This window comes from Lagopus leucura, unplaced genomic scaffold (assembly GCF_019238085.1).
Source record: "Lagopus leucura isolate 7727_CA_CO unplaced genomic scaffold, USGS_WTPT01 Super-Scaffold_100002, whole genome shotgun sequence".
Classification (NCBI taxonomy): domain Eukaryota; kingdom Metazoa; phylum Chordata; class Aves; order Galliformes; family Phasianidae; genus Lagopus; species Lagopus leucura.
In genome coordinates, this window is record NW_024962263.1 from 66,629,791 (window position 1) to 66,649,147 (window position 19,357).

The window sequence follows — 19,357 nt, forward strand, 5'->3', positions numbered from 1 at the left end:
AGACCACTGCCTAAGAAGAATGTGAGTCCAAAGAGAAGCCTCAGGGCAAGGAACACCTTGTACTGATCATCATCATTTTGCTAAGAAATGGTACATTAGAACAAGTGGAGCTCTAGTCTCTTATTATTTGGTTACATCTGCTTAAATTCCTCTTGAAAACGGACTTGCAGAGATTTGAGATTTGCATACAGTTTATAGAAGGGAACCCTCAGTTCAATTATGCTCTTACTTTCACAGTTTTGCATAAGTATTTCTCTTCTCATGCTGCTGAATCAAACTTCAGTTTTACTTTTAGTGTTTACATGATGGGCAGTAGTTTGAATCTGTGCAAAGCTCAAACATGCACTGTGCTGCAAAGTTGGAAGTAATGTACGTGGGCCTCTCCTGTGTGGCAGGAGAAGCAATGTGCTCAGCTTTTGGGAAGAAAATGCAGTGTTCTGACCTGCCTTAGCCTTCTCTGGACAATATGTCTGCCATCCCTTTGTCTCAGGGACGGTGCTAACATGTTGAGGTACAAATGAGGCCACCTAAAAGAAAAGGTATGTGTTGGTTTTTGTTGTTTCTGTTTTTAATTATTACCTAAAAATCGTTTCAGAAAAATTAATGACTTTACCTTGGCAGCTTTAAACTCAGTAAAAAAAACACTACTTTGCCAGATCACATCACAGGCAAATCATTTTTACAGGTACTAACAATTAATTTCATTTTCTGTCAATACTATCTAAAATATGGGAAACTCAAATTTCTGGTGCAAGAATTATACTGTTTTATAAACAGGAGTGGATAAAAGCTAAATCCTAAATGACAGTTGTTTGGAAACCAGTGAAGGTGTGAGATCATTTCAGTATGATTCAAGCTTCAGTGTTGGCAGCATTACTAGTTGCCCTCAGCTTACAGTTAGTTCAATATTTGTCTTTTTTTGCGAAGTGATCGCAAGAATGTGGTGTATAATTTATTGCATGGAAAAGAAGTTTTTGCAGGTTTTTTTTTGTGTAATAAGCTAATGGCATAAACTGGGAGTTTGCATTTTATCCTGCTTCCTTCTGGGGGTTTTACAATTCTAGCTTAGATAGCTGAGAACAGGGTAATGGTGCAATGAATGGGTGTGTTATTTGTGGAGTAGACCTGATCGTGTCTAGCAGGGACAAAATCTGGGCTACCACACCTACCAGTGTGAGTATATTGCCAGACCTCTGTTTCATTGCATGTCCCATTCTCAGCGATGTTTGCTCATTGCTACTAAAGCCTGAAGAAAGATTTATGTAATGCAGGGTAACAATATCTTGTTTCTTAGATGCACATCTAAAATCCACCGTGTATTAAGAGCTTTCCTGAATTGTATTTCCAGTAACTAGAAGAAAAGCATCTTTATCATTACCTCCTTACAAGTTGGTAAGTTACTCTTGTAGTAAGTAGTGTCTGCGAAGTTGAAAATATGCAAGAAGGTAAAGGTTTTGCAAAAAGAAAAATAATAATAATAATAAAAAAAAAGCTCATTGTCCTGCCAGGTATCATCTGATGCCTCACATGTCTGTGCAGCAGGGGGTCGGGGTCTGTACCTCCTTCCCATTTCTCCCCAAATAAACCACTGTGGATGCCACCTTTAACCTCTGACCTAGAGCAAATACCATGATGCTTTTCCCTTGGCACAACTTGGGCACAGCATAGATGCTGTGCTTCCTAGCTCTCCACACTGCACAATATATGCTGTGATGGTAGCAGGATGTATTTAAAAATAAATAAGCAAAGCAGCAACTACCCTTTGTATGCAGGCTGGCAGGCTCTGTCCTGAATCTGTGATTCATGCTGTCGATTCTTCTTACTGCTGCACTTTTGCAATTCCTAGTCTCTGACATGCTTTGCAGCCTTTTCAGGTGCCTGGTGCACCTTTTCTGTCAGCTGGACAAGCTGCTGATCCCCAGGGATCATATGGAACTGCAGAGTGGAGGGGACAGGTCCCAAAGCCATTCTAGGTGCCATCAGTGTGGTGCATTATATGTGCACCTATATAAGTGTTGTTCTAGCCGAAGCCCAGCACTCCAAGGAAGCCCCCAATGACTAGATTGAGGGTCTAGTGTGTCCCTTCCAAATTGGCTATTCTGTGACACTGTCCCCTTCAACTTTTCCTTGGACACTGAGCTGCTCTCCATGAAGAAGCTGGATATGTAAGCCTGTCCTCTCCAACACATCAGGGATGCAATGATTCCTTCGAGAGTGAGGCAGAAGTAGCCACACCCGGGACATGATGGGATACAGAGAATGGGTTAAGGAGAAAGTTTGGGGGTTGGAGAAAGGGAGGTGGAGGCTGCGTGCCTGAGCTCTGCAGGCTGCATGAAGGGTGTGTGGAGATGTCAGACAATTGAGTTAATACATCAGAGCCTGCCTCTGACAGTTTTGTTAATTCCAGTAACATGAAAGAGGAACAGAATTTCTGTGTGGCTGGAACACAGCACTGAGTTTGACTTTGGCAACAAGTCCAGAGCCAGCCCAAGAGCCAGGCAGAGTCACAGCTTCATCAGGAAGTTCAAATCTGGTGTGTCTGCTATGATCGTGCTCGGTGGGCCCCGGACTGCATGTGAAGTAGTTGCAAGTTCTCAGAAAGACTGCCATCTGAAAATCTAGCTGCTTTTATTCCCCTGCTGGGAAAATTTTTCCACCAATAGGCTTGCTTAATTATCCCCAAAAGAGAGAAGTTTTTAGCTTTCTTTATTCAAATAAAGGGAGAGTCTATAGGAGTTATTCCCCCTGTAGAGGCTTTCAAAGTATTGGGAGACACAGCCCCTTCTTTATGCCTTTACCCTGACTCTTGTGAACCCTTTCCCCATTGGCTAAGGTATCTGAGTACCTGAGGTTCACGTTCTTCTCAGCACACCTCAAACATGTCCCCCTCCCCCCAACCCCTTTATTTCCTTTGTTTATACATACTTTGTAATTTGGATTCAGACTTTGTTTTTTTGCCCAACTAGAGCTGTCTTTGTATCCTTTTTGACAAAGCCCATCAATCTTTGTGCTGTCAAGCAAACAAGATTTACACACAAGTGCTAAGCTAGCATCTCCAGCCACATACCTGCAAATAAGTTTGTTTAATCAGTTGTTCTGCACAAATCTTATTTTGCAAGGACATCTTCTCTCATCTCACCCCACAACTGTGCCAATACACGACAGTGTTCTGTGCATTCCTTACCTCTTCATTAGCAGTTCCAAAGAGATTTTTCAGCTTTCTCACTGCAAGGAAGAATGGTGTTGATGTTTCAGAACACTGTTCTTGTTGACAATAATAGCTTTCTGCTGAGCTGTAATAGCTTGTTGACAGCCTTATGACATGTACGTTGCCGAAGTAGTAACCTAGGACATACTTTTTGCACTTGTTATCATTAGATCTCATAAACCATTTTAGTGCCTGTTGTAACTTACTGCATTCATTTATTATTTTTCACTCTGATGAATATCTGATGTCATCATACTCATAGAATATCCTGAGTTGGAAGTGACCCACAAGGATCACTGAGTCAAACTCCTGGCTCCACACAGGACCAGCCAAAATTCAAACCCTATGTCTGACAGCATTGTCCAGATACTTCTCAAAATTTGGCAGCATGGAGCCATGATCACTGACTGCCCTGGGGAGCCTGTTGCATGCCCACCATCCTCTTCCAAAGAACCTTTTACCTAATATACAGTCTGGTTATTTTTCACTCTCTTTTCTATAAACACTATGCTCTCTTATATATACGTCATTTGTAGAATCTGGACACCATCTGATCTTCGTGACACGTTGCTACATTTCAAAAAGAACGTTTCATGAATAGTCTGTACTTGTGCAAATCTAAACAGATATGTCCATATAATGTGGAGCAAGTCCAGCAGTCCTGCATGTGTTGCTGCCCAATTGACATGCTGACCAGCCACAGAGTTCACTGAACTTCATTTTTTTCTCCTACACCTTGCATTAACATGGTTGATGGGGGTATCTTGATGTGCACTGTGCGCTACGCTATGTCCTGTATGAGTTTTGTTAACACATAAAGTTTTGATTTTGATCAGTCAGCACAAATACTAACCTTTGTTTGCCATTTCAACTGGCATTAGTTGTAAGAGTCTGCATTCAGTGGCACTTTTTCAATCAGGGTTAGTTATAAGTGTTCCAGTTGTAGACAAAGCCTGTGCCAGCTAATGCAGTAAGATGCTTGATGGAAGGGGGAAGGGGATGGAGGCAGGGAATAGGAGAAAGTAGAGGGGTTGTCAGTGGTGAAGCTATACTGTTAGCTACATCAGAGCAATGGTATAAATGAAAAGGTCTGTAGAAATAATTGGAGTACTCTTGTTTCCAATGCAAAGCAAGTAAGCAAGAAACCAAAGGGATATCGCAACCTTTTCAGGCAAGTGCACTTCCCTCCATTGTTCTCTATGTAAATGTGTATTTGTGTGGCAATATTCAGCACTAAGTTGGCACAGGAAAGAATCCTCACTGCAGAAGGACTAGTCATAGACTGCAAGGCTACAAAAATTAATGAGAAAAACATTATGAAATAAGACTTATTCACTATTTTACATTATCCATTCTATTTCCTTAAAAAATGTAGGATAAGAATAACCCTCCTTTTCAAAAGAACTAGAATTTGTGCTCACAGAAGAAATGTTTAGGATTTTTTTTTTTTTTTAATGTAGGCTGCGTGCTTTATTACTGCTCAATGCTGATTTCTGTTCTGTTACTGTAAATTTGGGGGAAATGTTAAATACAACATAATCAGCAGGGCCGGAGCAGTAATAATTGGAAACCATTAATAAAGAAAATGCTTTATGTTCCAGAACAGAACAAAAGCAAAGGACTGAAGCCAACTTGAGAGCATGAAGAGGAGGCAAATGCCTGACTGACAGTAGCACAGAAAAAAAACAGTTCATTGCCTAAACTAAGAAACATGATAAATTCAAACTTAGAATTCAGAGCGAAAGTAATTATGCATTCTTGAAAATAGGATTGCAGACTTGCTTTCTAGCTATCGTCTGTTAATACTGCTCTGGCGGGAGCAAAAAAACTTAAGATGTTAGAGGCCCTGAGTAAAGAATGTGATACTCAGCTGGTCTCTTCCAGCAGAGAATAACATGCCTGCGAAATATCTGTTGCCAAAATGTTTCTTGGTACATTAGGATGTACGTAACCACAAACTTGCAGGCATCTGAAATTAAGCAGTCCTTCCACTCAAACTGAAAGAGCTTTCATGGATAAATAACTGTTCTTCATAGATTAAAATAAAATAACTTGGAGGCTTTTTATTCATAATACTTTAATAAATAACCAACAACAACACAGCTGTTTCTATGTAAACATTAACAGCGGACCTGTCTCAATCTATCACGGAAAGCATGTTTTTACAAGATGTTACTTTAAAAGGAAGAAATGGGAGGAGCACTGACTACGATTGAAAGGTTTGAGATGTTTGTATTTTTCCTTTGGGTCTTTGTGGCTTATGGAATGGAACACACAACACGATGCAACGCTCCTGCTTGTTTTCCAGTTGGAATACTGAGGCTGCTGGAGGAATATCTGTGTTTGAATGCAGTTATTTCCTGTCTGGATTCTGATTAAGTCCTGTTACGTGGTGCTTCAACTCAGTCCAGAACTGAAGATTGTAAACGTGCTGCATCAGTTCCTCCTAAATGCCCTTTGGCACTCGGCAAATTTATGCCTTACTACTGGTCTTGTTGTTCATGGGGAAACAGAAATTCCAGGTTAGTGCTCTTGCATTTATTAACTTCTTCATCTGTCCAGAATTGTTTATTTTCTAAATGTTTACTTGTTTTGGTAGATATTGTGCTGTACATCATACTGATCTTTGTCCAAAGTACTTCAAAGAGAGGACAATATATTGTTTCAGAAGACACAGGTGAATACATTGAGTAAGTTGTTTCATTCTTTGCTTAGTATTTTATCTTTTTTTAAAAGCATGCTTAATTAAAATCAGATCTTAACACCAGGTCAGCCTCTTTTGTGTATGATGCATTATGTCAGAAATTATTAGAAAGGCCAAAGATATATAATCATGGTTAAGAAAACTAAGTTGATAATTATTCTATAATGAATAGAGTAATAGAAAATATAGAAAAGTCCACAGATTAACAACTAACAATTAACAATTAAAGGAAATAATACCTTCCCTCTGAAAATCTTTCTGCTTTGCCAAATCCAGCCACAGGAATAAATATATTCTTTGTGCAGCGTTAGTAACACGTCTCATCATGCCTTTTTAAGTTAACAAAGAGTTAGACAGCGTTCACTTGTTACTCTCTGAAAAAGTGATCTCATCTTCAATATAGAGGTTCTTCTGTTTTTTTGTTTGTTTGTTTTTAACCTTCCTTTCGTCTTATTCCTGCCACAACTTTCTAAGGAATAGAGAGCAGCTGGTAAGTAAGCTGTCTGCTTCTGCCTGCTAATGACCTCAGTTGGTGTTGTTTGAAGAAGCAGCATTCCAGGAGAGTCTGATCTTCCTTCTTGAGAGCTCTCGTTGATTTAGTATTCATGTAATACTGTAATAAATATAGCAGCTAAACACAAGGCTAATCCAAAAGCGAGAGGTTATTCGTATCATACGCCGTTCTGTGTGCCTATTTTGAAACAGCAGTTAGTCACTATTCAGCTACAATAACCTCTCTCCTAAAGGAAGAAAGCATATCACCTACTCTCTGGTAAGCTGCTATTTGGTCTTTTTCATGCCTTAGATTTGGACTAGAGTAGCTTCCTTCTGAAATATCCCCCATGACTTGATTTGGGGTGGGGGCAGAGAACAGGGGATGGAGTGGGAAAACCAGCCTCTGACCACATGACTGTGAATGGAGCAAGTTAAGCTTTAATTCATCACAACATTTTTATAAGCATAAAATTTAAAAACCAAAAGCAAAGCTGATGTTTCCTATTGAGTGGGATATTTTCTTTAGAGGAGATCAAATTGATTCATTTTTTTTCAAATTTTTATTTTATGCTATGCCTTCCTAAAGCATAATCCTGTTTTGTTTGCTTGACCTCCTCTCATTATGGAAATGTTTAACAGTATTATTTCCCATGAATGCTCCCTTTAAGATCTCTTGAAACCTGTGCTCAGCAACATTATTTTGAAGTTTAATTTACATGCTTTTGCCGTGTTGAAAACTGTTGAAATCTGATTGCATTCTCCAGCAAGTATTAACATAAAGAGATATCATTGTTGGTTACTGCTTTTATGTTATTTTTTTTATGTACTACACACAGGAAAAAGATATAGCCAGAGTGTTCTTGAAAAAGATACTGAGATTTCTCACAATTTTTAAAATGACTTTATACACATATATTGGCTTCTAATGCCAACAGAATATTCTAGCCTTTGTTTTAAAGTGTTGTAAGTGGCATCTGTAACATCATTTTCTAACTGATGGCATTTAGAAAACCTTTTTAATATTGTCTGGTTTGAATTTGCTGTTTGTTGATGTCATTGCTGACTTCTGTCATTAAGAAATTATTTGGCAGTAGACAACAATCAACGTAATTTAAAAAACATTGAATTGTTTGAAATAACATAAAGGATGTGACATTCTAAATGCGCTCAATTAACAAGATAGTCTGTTGGAAGGAGCTACGTTTGGTACCAGAGAGATCCTCTGAGTTACAAAATAGTTATTTACTATTTCTTGAACTAAAAGGTTGGAGTTTCAAAGCAGCCTAGGATAGATGCATTTTATTCCCGTGGGAAGTCTCTGTGAGCAGCTTTTAAGACATCACGTTTCTGTAACCCCAGACCTAGTATTGCTTAATCATTTGGCAAAGGTTAATTACCTTCTCAAGAAGGAAGCAATCATTCATTAGACTGAAGATTCCTGAAAGATGGGAACTGTTTGAGAAAACCCTGCCGTGACACACTAGCCCTGCACTAATTTATGGAAGAACTGTCTTTGATTCAGCTTTGGTTTTCAACTATTAGCAAGATGTTCTTTTCACTTTAACATATGACTTCTGGTGGTGGCTTCACAAAAAAAAAAAAAAAAAAAAAACACAAAGAAAACCATAACAGTAATCATCTTTTGAGAATTATCTGTATACAGTGGTGGTTTCCTTCTTTCCTTCTCAGCTGGCCATCTACAAGTCCCTTTCTCTTCCTATTATACAGAGAGGACTTTGTGCTACTTTTTTTTCAGAGAGGATGTGGAATCTTCTCTTTGGATATCTTTCCAAAGCCTCTTGGACATTGTCCTGATTTACCTGTTCTGGGTGCCCCTACTGGAGCAGATTGCTCCAGAGGTCTCTGCCAACCTCAGCCATCCTGGAGTTCTATGATTCTGTCCATATAGCTGGGGTGCAAAGACAACACTGCAAATAATTCAGGGTCATTATGCCTATCTATGTTCTCAAGGCCTTCTGCTTTTTCTCCGAGAAGAAAATTTTCTTCAGTTCATTGAGGAAGCCCCTGAGTAAGAATGGGACCTGTATGAGTGCAGGATTCTGGAGTTATGCAGTATAGGCTGTTTGCCAACACAAGGTACAGGAGACTGTTGGAAACTTTTTCACTTTGTGTGCTGGTACACCAGCATGTTGATACCTGTCTGAAAAGCTTTTGCAGAGGGAAGCAGACCTTTCTACATGTTAGAGTCTGTGGGAGCCCATCCAGCCAGGGCTTCCCCTCGTGCCAGAAAGCTTTTATGTACTGCTCTTCAAATGCAAGAATAATTAAAACATCTATTTCAGAGACGAAATATCACTTTGATGCCATAAGGTTTATTATTTCAACAAGGTTAGCCTTTACAAATTAGACCATGCTAAAGTGGAATGCTGGAATACAAAGAACCTGCCTTTTCCAATTACTGTGTACATTCTTTCTAATCTCAGGAAGACATTCTGATTCCCTGTCTCCTAAAAGATTACTGTAAAGCTTTGTTGCCTATTATAACAATTTTCCAACTGAAATTGGCCATTCACTGTAAGAATTTAGCTTGTTATACCTGTGATGTTCATCCCTAGTATGAAAGACCTCACAAACATTAGCTTGTAGTGGCTTTATCTTGGGTTGTGTATACCCTTGAAATGTGAGCTACAGGGATGCCCAAGTGACAATGAACCAGTCATGCTTGACCAGTGAGTCTTCTTAGCTTCAGCTTTTCTGTGCAACAGTTCAAAGGCAGAAGCAGTGATGATGGTCCCAAGATGCATAGGTAGGATGAAGAGAATGTGACACACAAGGGTGAAGTGACGTAACAGTATGACAGGGCAGAAAATAAGACTGTGGGTCAGGGTTGGTAGGAACAAAATGATGAGTTATAAATAAGGGAAAGTATTAGAGCATGGTAGTAGACCACTGCATCTCCTCAAAATGCTTTTATCTTTATCTGGGCTGTAACAGCAGTAAATTCTTTGTAACAGCAGATTGCCATTATACAGGAAGTTGTGACAGAAGATAGTCTCCTAGTTTTTCCAATTTTCTTAATATTGTGAAGGCTTTGATGAAAACTGATGAGACCTCAGTAAAACTTTATTTAAGGAAGACACAGTGTCGAATAAAGAAAAAAATAATAACTTCCAGATTGTAACCACACTGAATAAGAGCAGTGCTCTATCAAAGCTATCAGGAGTACTGAGACAGAGGATGGCAAGAGCAAAGTTGCCTACAAGTTTTTGTCCTCAGGAAGTTACTTTCTTGCAGAACTTCAGCTAATATAAATTGGGAGTACAGTAGATTTACACCTAGTTAATTATGGAAATTAAATCTCTTATCCTTTGACTCTCAAGACTGTACCCATGTATGGGTATTAATTTAGTGTCTGGTTAAAAGTTTTGTTGATATGGCATTTCTTAAAGAACAGAAGTTTGAACTCTTTCTTCATCTAATGTATTGCCTTTCAAAGTGTTTTTATCCACAGTCACTTATTTATGAAAGAAATATTTCTCTACAGCTTTGGTTACACATTTTCAGGGATCTGAAATAATCTTTTGCTAACACAAGAGGGAAGAAGATAAATATGCAAGACATTGTTACAAAAAAATTTAATGTTTAACTAAACATAAAAATAATTTAATATTAAACTGAACATCAAAGTTCAGGTTTTATATCATGTTTGCAAGTTACATGCACTAGCAACAGTTTATCAATTGCACTGTGTGTACTGCTTTACTGGAAAATGATTTGATCTCATTTATCAATGAGATTTCATTTCAGGGAAGCAGATAGCCTCTGGTTTTGATCATCTATTTGCATAGCTCCGTGCTCGTATCATCTAAGGAACAACTGCACTTTAAATTCTTATTCCCATTTGTGAATTTTGGCTCTGAATTATCTGAAAGAAAAAGGAGGGGGAAAAAAAACAAAGAACCCTAGATCTGGGGCAAAAATCACAAGTTGATTTTAAACTAACTCTGCTGCCAAAATAGCTGATCTGGGGAGTTAAATGCTGAAATTCTGTGTGCTGCTGTCTCAGTGGGGGTATTCAAGCAGCTGCCGTCATGGAAGGGGTTCCTGCCACATCGCATATAGCCATAGGGAGCAGAAATGTGACGGGGAAAATGACTTATTTTCCTATTTCTTTTCACACCATCAGAAAATGTGTGTCAGTGGTAAGAAACTGGGAGTGCTTATTAGAAATTTTAAAGGAGATCCTTGACTGATGGATTGGATATTCAAAATTCCTCCAATTGACCAAGATGGTATTTTTCATTCTTCAAGGGACAAAGTGAAAAGTAAAAGGAGTCACCCATGTGTGAAGAGAAGGTTAGCATAAGGTGGGATGATCAGTCAAGTTTGAACACTTATAGCATAAACTAATATTTAACTTTATTCCAGTGTTCCTTCACTGCTTCTGTGGTTAGAGAAGTGCTTTTGGGATGAAAAAAAGCTCTTGATTTTTAAAGACATCTTGATATCTTTTAATCTTTAATCCACTTCAGATCTCATTAGTTACTTGACCAACCGGGAGACTGAGTTGCACCAAAAAAAGTGATAAACGTCATCATGTATTATTCAGAGGTTCTAAAACAGCCGTACTTTACAAAGGAAATGATGCATCTCAGGGAGCCATCAATCCAAAATTTAACAACATACATTTGGGATCAAATGTTTTCAGCCAGCATTGTGCAGACAAGTTTTGTTCAACACACAAAAAAACTTTGCTTTATCTCTTAGGATCTTTTTTGTTTTCTTTGGAAGCTCTTTGGAGTGGGTGGATGGAGGGAGAGGAAGGAGAAATGCATTTCTCTTGAGATAGGAACCAAAAAAGTAATTGTCTAAGCAGGCATTGGCATGAGTAAGCTTGACCCAAGGATAGGTGTAGTCAAGAGACATCTCTGCATTTGAGGCTGCTATATTTTCTTTTGCTGCCCCTTGCCATCTCAGCCTCAAGCAGTGATGTGTACACAGGGTTGATTTATCTGTGTGATCACACAGCTGCATTGTTTTTCCCAGTTCCTGTTGCACTTGGATCTTGCCCTGCGAGTGCTGCTGTTGGACTCCCTTGTATGAAAATGTTTTAGGAACAGGGTGTTTAAAACACAATCCTTATGCATGCGAGTGGCTTTCATCCAAAATTTAAGATGCTTTTATTCTCTGTAGCCATAATTTAATCTCTTGGAACAGCGTGTTTCCAGGGGAAGAGAGTCTCTTTCTTCCCTGAGATCACTTTAGCAACAGAATGTGGATTTACAATTTAAGATAAATAACAAAAGTGAAGTCAGGGTTCAATTTTACGAATGTGAAATAAATAAAGGAAATTTCAGGATTGATAACCAAGGACAGTGATCTCTCATTAACTATTATAAAGGTACACAGAGTGTATGAGTGTAAGAGTGAAAGGTAGGATTATCCACTTCGACGTGGTTCCGTTCTTTGTACAATTTGTACACTAATTATCTTACTCATTTCTTTAATGTTACATGCTTTATAAAAGATGTTGTCTCCTCTTGTTTTCAGGTAATACTATTTGAAGATGCCAACGTCCTGGCAAATATGCTGCAAGAAAAAATCCAAATCTAAGAATGGAAATGCTGAAATGGATGATATGGCAGACACAAGTGAAAAAATGCAGATGAAAAAAGAAATCACGTTACTAAATGGAGTTTCTTTAATTGTAGGAAATATGATTGGCTCTGGGATATTTGTATCTCCCAGAGGTGTTTTAATGTACAGTACTTCCTATGGACTCTCTCTTATCATCTGGGCTCTTGGCGGAATGTTTTCACTGTTTGGAGCTTTATGTTATGCTGAGTTGGGAACATCCATTGTCAAATCTGGAGCTAGTTATGCCTACATACTGGAAGCTTTTGGTGCCTTTGTGGCCTTCATTAGACTGTGGTCTTCTTTGCTAATTATTGAACCAACAACTCAGGCAGTGATAGCAATCACATTTGCTAACTATATTGTTCAGCCGATTTTTCCTCATTGTGAGCCACCATACGATGCAGTCAGATTGATTGCAGCTGCTTGTATTTGTAAGTAAAATTCTGATTATTAGAAATCCATAACTATGATTGTAGGTGCCCAGACAAGTTTTTATTCCTTCACCTGCTGTGAAAATACTTATTTCCTCCCTTGAATATGTTCTTAGGAATTCATATGCTTTTGTTCAGAGGTATTTTATTTAAGGCTGAGATTATTAGAGGGGGAAGGATAATTCCATCAGTTTAGGGAAGCTGTGCCTGCTGAATTGAAGTATCTTGATGAATCTTGGGTCCAGTTTGCTGTTGAAATTTGGCCTGTATCCTCTTCCCTGTTTCTTGCAAATATTGTAGAATAAATAAAGATTGGAAAGCTTATATGAAATTAAAATTACAGTGACCAGTGATAGGACTTAAAGGAAAGGCATGGAGTTATGGCAGGGAGCGTCAGGTTGGATATTAGGAAAATGGTAATCTCTGAAAGGGTGGTTGGACCCCAGGCTTGCCAGGACAGTGGTCACAGCCCCAAGCTGTCAGAGTTCAAGAAGTATTTGGACAATGCTATTAGACATAAAGTTTCATTTTGGGTGATCCTTTGTGGAGCCCAGGGTTGGACTCAATGTAGATCTCTTGCTGCTGGGGATGTTCCGTGGTTCTTTCATTCTAGTATGAGTTTTGTCCCTCAAAAAATTGGGTAGTAATCACATACTCCTCAGAGTTGACTTTATTGAACACAGGGATAAGCATTATAACTCCAGTAAATAATCTTCACTCAAACATTTTTTCCAGAAAATTTTGTCAAGATGGGTCATGTTCCTTTCAGGCTATGCTATAGTGTGATCTTTTAGAAACAAATTGTATAGCTTAACAAAATCTTCCAGTAGGATGAGTATTTTTAAGTTATTGTAATGTACACTGACAATTCTGAAAAGCTGTTCTCTCTGTAGCTCTGATTCCTGCCAGCATGCTACAGAGGAAGTTCACTTCTGAAGAGGGCTCAGTGATGTAACTGGAGGCCATTATGACCACTCCAACCAGTGGTCCAGTAAAAAAAACAACAAACCCTATTCCAAAAGGCTTTATCAGCTGAAAGCTTCCACTTGCACAGAGAAGCAGTTGTTTGTTAGAGCAAAATTAATTTTCCTAGTTTTCTAGATGCATTTCATGAAGTCCTAATGCTTGGGAGCAGCAGTCTTCAATTACTGATTTTCATTAAGACTTTGGTTTTGTAGTTATTCTTGCTGTAGTCCTTATGTGAATCATCTGTGGTGTGCTCTGGTACCTCTGATTTCTATGAACTGATGTGCAAGGTGTGGCTGGCATCTGCTGCTTTCTCATACAGAAAATTAGCTGCTTCTGACCTGGTTTATGATCAGCACTTTAAGTACCAGCTCAGATTGCTGGGAAAATTACAGTCTACTATGATAACTGTAGTAAGCAACTACTGGTATGTAGTAAGCAATTTGGCAGTCAGATAGCAAGCTTACTACTAGCTTGAAAAATTTGACAAGGTTAAGGAGCAATGGATTTAATTGATGCTTCACCAACACAGTGCAGAGAACGTATCCACATATTTAGTAGTATTTACCAGGAATCCCATGGCAAAATGCTGTAGCCTTTAACTACATATAATACATCTCATTTTCTGTACATGTGCAATTATCATATCCTTTGCACTATTTCAAATAGCCCTTTATAGCACTGCAAGTAACTCATAAATGTTCAGTATTGAAAATTTCAGTCAATACTTGTATCATTTTTAAGAAATACTGCTAGAATTCTACCACTTACTGATACATACTATTGAACTGTTTTTTCATACCAGAACAAAACCAAGTCCTGTCCTTATTGCACAATATTGGTATATTAACAGTGGGGACAAATCAGGTCCTGATTCTGTAAATAGTTAGATGCGTAATTACTTTCACAGCTGGCAGGGCACCCAGACAAATATGTAGAGCTGCTCATGACAAAGAAGACAGAAGTTCTATGAATGTCTGCAATTGGATGCTAATTTCCTCACCAGATGGTTTTCATTTTAAGCAGTTACAAAATTCTTTTTCCTTCTTTTGAAACTGTAGTGCAAATGATAGGCAGGTCAGAGAAGCAGAAAAATAGAGCAGAAGACTACTAGAGAAGAAATAGCCCACACTGTTCAGTGCTTGAGGGTCCTACAAAGAGCATTCAAACTCCTTGGTGCAGGAGCTGTCCTTACTCTGTATGTAGACAAGGGCTTTAGTTGGTGAGGAGAATTTCAATGCAAACAAAGAATACAAAGAAATTATATTTTCTGCAAGTGCACAACTTGCAAGTGACACTGTTGACTCTAAGGAAATTTATAGCTTTAAAGATTATTTTGAAAGAGCAGGAGTCATCCTAGAATTCAAAATCTAGTGTTTTCTTCATGCCTTCATTGTATCCTCCAGAGTAAATCAGGTATTTAATTCATCTGATTATATCTAGGTGGTCCTGAAATATTGAAAATTGATTCTGTTGTATTGCTTGGCAGAGGGGTGGTATCTGGAAGAATATATTTGAAATATGTGATGTCAAACATACAGCGGTCCTCCCATGCATGTCATTTTTCTCTTCAGGTTCCTTAACGTTTATTAATTGCGTCAATGTGAAGTGGGGAACTCGTGTGCAAGATATTTTCACATATGCAAAACTTATGGCCCTTGTCGTGGTGATATCTGTTGGCCTTTACAAAATTGGTAAAGGTAAGAATATTTTCTGCTTACTTGCATTCTTAAAAATGAAGTGCATATTCATTTCAAATTCCATGCAGGAAGATTGGACTCCATTAGGCTTGCGCATGAAGTATTATTTCTTCTGAAAAAGTTATCTGTCACAGGAAGATTAGGGGAATTTTATGGCTTACTAAGCACTGGTTGTTTAATTATTCCTTCGTTCTTGCTGCGGCAGACCAACACACATCAAGTTCTGCATTGCTCAGGCTGTGTAGGAGATAGCAGTTGAATTCATAGAATCATAGAATCATAGAGTGGCCTGGGTTGACAAGGAGGGGGAATGACTGTTAACATCAGTTTGATGATAGATTAGAGTTAGTCCCAGTGTCTCTGGCACATGCTAGTAAAAATTAATAGCATGTTGTTGCAATTAAGAACATGAAGAAGCAAGATGTTTCACCTTCTTCTGGGACTAAACAACATAGCAGAAATCCAGGGAAGAAGGAACTTGTTCTTCAGCTGCGTGAAAGACATGCTGGCAGTGGTGATAGAGCTTGCTAATTGCTAGAAACAGGAGACAACACTGTAACACTGCACTCCTGTGATTCACTGTGGCATGGTAAGGCATCACAGGATGGATGAGCCATTTTTTATAAACAGTAACCAGACTGAACTGTATATACCCAAAAGCTAGATACTAATTTCCTCCAGGGCTGCTTTTCCAACTCTAGCTCTGTCACTTAATAATTAAGGTTGCTTTTCTTTTTCGTTTTCATTTGCCATTAAATCCCTAAATAGCCATTGTGACTTTATTCAGTAAAATTTCACTCTTCAGTTTAGGAACTATATTTCTATTTTCTTTAGAAACTAATCTGTAAAACCAACTGTGAGAGCTTGCTTTCCCACGTTTTCTGGTGTTCACCTTTCCTTGGCTCCAGTTCTAATACATCAACTGTTTTTATACCATAAAATCTTTAAGGGAGCTTTTTTTGTTTAACCATATCAGTGTATGTCATTTGTCACTGATTTGATCGAATTTAAACAAATCTGAACAAATGAACACAGTCCTAAGGTTGGTTTATTTGCATTGTTACCTGGGTCAGGAGGACAAAGGCAAAGAGGAAGCCTTCTTGCAATGGATGTAAAATGCTGAGGGTTTTTACTGGTGGCAAAGGTCTCATCTCTGATTTATCTGAATAGAACCAAGTGATTAAATACAGAAAGGGCTGGGAGGAAGAATGATTGAGACATCTGGAGAAAGTTGTGAGCAGGTCAGTGCACTCTTTTAAATGCAGCAGCTGTGTGAGAAGAACAGCTCTCATATTTTAGCCCTGCCATGGTCCTGATGTGCTGACATACGCCACTTCTTTTAAAACACTGTGAATCTATCTGATTTTGAGTAGGCACTCTCTAGTGAGAAAGCTTTTCTTGATCCTGTAGGATATTTTCCTTGTTTTTTATTTTTTCCTACAATTTTCTTCATCTGTGTCCTCTAAGCGTGAGTTGATCTTGCAGCTTCACCTTCCCAAATTCTAGCAGTGTATGAAGAAAATGATTTCTTTATGAATGTGAAAGACTGGTTTTTACTGTTCTTAAAAGACTGAATTTCTTTTGCGGCAGCATTGTATTTCTTAGTGTAACCACAAGATGAAATTGCTTGATTTCATAGCAAATGCTTTACTTTCTTCCCTAATAGAGGTTTCAGTCTGTTTCTGTTTTCCTTAATACCTAAACCCACTTCCATTTATGTTAGATAGTTTGCTTTCCTTCTGCAAATTCAAGTAAGCCTTTCTTCCTCTTTTCAGGGCTGCAGAGAAGGCCTACACAGTTTCATGAGCAGTTCTTCTCTTTTGCAGTTTTCTGCAGTTTCTTGTCTCATCTGATTGAGCTAAACTAGAGAATTTAGAAAGGAAATATTTTGTGTCTTCTCTTAATTCTGGTGAACGACTGTCCCATTGGGATGTGAGATGGGGTCTTGAGAATTTCTCACTCCATTGGCCACCAGTCCATTTGGTGACAATATGGATGGGAGAGGATGGAGTATGAGACAGATTCAGAAATTGAAATTGGGTTTCTCAACTGTGTCTCCCTGGCTCATAGCCCTCAGCACTTCATGCTCTCTTGGTAGGCTAGGGATTGGTGCCAGGGAATGAGGAAGCTGTGAGGACTGCATTTCCCAAGTGATGTCCAAATAGCAAACACGGGAAAATGTGCTGTCAGTGTAACTGTCTGTATGATAGCTGATTGGAACTCAAATTGGAACAATTTGTCAAGTGAAATTTAACTTTTAAGAGTAGTGATGAAACCTGGATTAAATAGTTTTTATTTTGAGGGGGAGAGATTTCGTGCAGAGACATTTCATGCAGTGCCCTGTGTCTTAATTGTTGACATGTAACAGGTAATTGTACCTGCCATTTATACAGGAGAAACAGAAAATCTCAGAGCTCCCTTTAAGGGCTCAGCAACAGACCCGGGAATGATTGCACTGGCTCTGTACTCAGCCCTCTTTTCCTACGCGGGGTGGGACACCCTGAATTATGTCACCGAGGAGATGAAGAACCCTGAGAGGTAAATGCACATTCTGCATTCAAAGCACTGGAAAGTGTCCTGGCACGGCAGGACAAGCTGCTTTCTGATTAGAAATTAGTCTAACCATTTTCTCTACAAAAACACTTATTTCCAAAAGAACTAGTAAGTAAGAACTCCTCTCTCACCAATTGTATCACATTAATAATTTTCCTCCAGATATGTGTTTTATACCTTACACTTTGGACCAGACTTTTTAAAAGGAGAAGAACAAATCCCTGCTGAAAGTGTGAGTCCACCTAAGCTTTCTAAAATTCCCTACTTCTTCTCAGTCAGACAAAACAATTATTTTACTTTCCGTGACTGCTTTTGCCACCAAGAGTCAGACTGTCGAATTCATGACTGTTTTATTTTGTGGTCTTCAGTGTTACTATTTATGGACAAAATGTTTCATTTTGCTGAAGGCAAAAAGTTAAATGAGAAATAAAAAAAGTCCACAGTAGTGCTGGATGTTCCATCCCCTCCTCTTTGTAGGGATGTCCACCCTGTGGGAGTGGTGTGCTTCAACTGCTCAGATGATACAAGCGCACCTTGTCTTGCGACATGCACAGTTTATCAATCAGGAAAAATGCTACAGTCAAGAAACACCTAAGCATGCATTTAAAGTTGATTGAGTGCTCTCTTAAACTGCTTTATGTAAAAGGCAATTTTTAAAGTGTTCAGGTAAAATGTACAATTTTGCCCTAAAATGTGACGGAGCCACAAGAAGCCAACTAAGCTGCTTATGGAATTCTTTCACATGTGGCTGAACTTTATTTTGTAACCCTGTGATTACAAAATTTTGGATTACAAAAAGTGATGGATGTATCCATTTGCAAGTGTTTGAATTTAGGGACAGTATTTTACTTAAATCTGCAGAACATGAAATAATTTTGTCATTTTCCTTTTTCAGGAATTTACCTCTTTCTATTGCAATTTCCATGCCCATTGTGACTATTATTTACTTGCTGACTAATATAGCATACTACGTAGTGCTGGATATGTCAGCACTCCTCACAAGTGATGCAGTGGCTGTGGTAAGTTACATAAAATGACAAAACCAAAAGTTACTGCATGGAAGTAGTTTCTAAATTCTCCTACTGTGGAAGAATCTCAGGGAGCATACTTATTGGCAAAAAAATAGAAATATTTCTGTGCTGAAGATGTTTGCTCTGTTTTAAACCTTGTTTTTGTGTGAGAGTACCGCTGTGTTAGAAGGTGCATTTAAAGTTCATACCCAATAATTCTGCTCTTGTATAATCTTCTTATATAATCTGTAAATCCTTCACCTCACAGTACTTCACTATAGAAGATGTTTTCATTAGAGCGAGACAGAGAAACAGCTACAGAAAATCTGGGATTTAGGAACTATGTGGCGTTTTTTTCTGTCATTTTAATGTAGACTGGGTGATTTTTAGTACTGTAGGTCTGAAGCAATATTTTCAACACAAAAATATGGCATGACATGCTTTTTTAAAATTCTGTCAACATGTTCTACAAAAGTACAATCGTAAATAACAGACTAATACAGTCAGGATTTGTTAGAATACATTATTAAAAATAAATTTCCATCTATTATTTCATTGATTTGATTTCAGCTTAATTTTTAATTTTTTTTAATGCGTCTGTCATTTTTATTTTTATTTTTATTTTTATTTTTATTTTTATTTTTATTTTTATTTTTATTTTTATTTTTATTTTTATTTTTATTTTTATTTTT

At 38.2% G+C, this 19,357-nt stretch overlaps 1 protein-coding gene across 3 annotated transcripts in view; it reads left to right on the plus strand.

Annotated features, from left to right (window-relative positions):
* The first annotated feature begins 5,478 nt into the window (after positions 1-5,478).
* LOC122179285 (Y+L amino acid transporter 2-like) overlaps positions 5,479-19,357 on the plus strand; it is a 21,068-nt gene continuing 7,189 nt past the window's right edge. The window contains exons 1-6 of one of the 3 annotated variants that reach the window (XM_042870055.1): positions 5,710-5,730; positions 5,808-5,898; positions 11,919-12,436; positions 14,977-15,102; positions 17,496-17,640; positions 18,551-18,674. In XM_042870055.1, the coding sequence (XP_042725989.1) occupies positions 11,935-12,436; positions 14,977-15,102; positions 17,496-17,640; positions 18,551-18,674 (897 nt within the window). In that variant the 5' untranslated portion in view covers positions 5,710-5,730; positions 5,808-5,898; positions 11,919-11,934. Of the gene's footprint in view, positions 5,731-5,807; positions 5,899-11,918; positions 12,437-14,976; positions 15,103-17,495; positions 17,641-18,550; positions 18,675-19,357 lie in introns of all 3 variants that reach the window. The other 2 variants (XM_042870057.1, XM_042870056.1) reach the window with 2 other exon arrangements.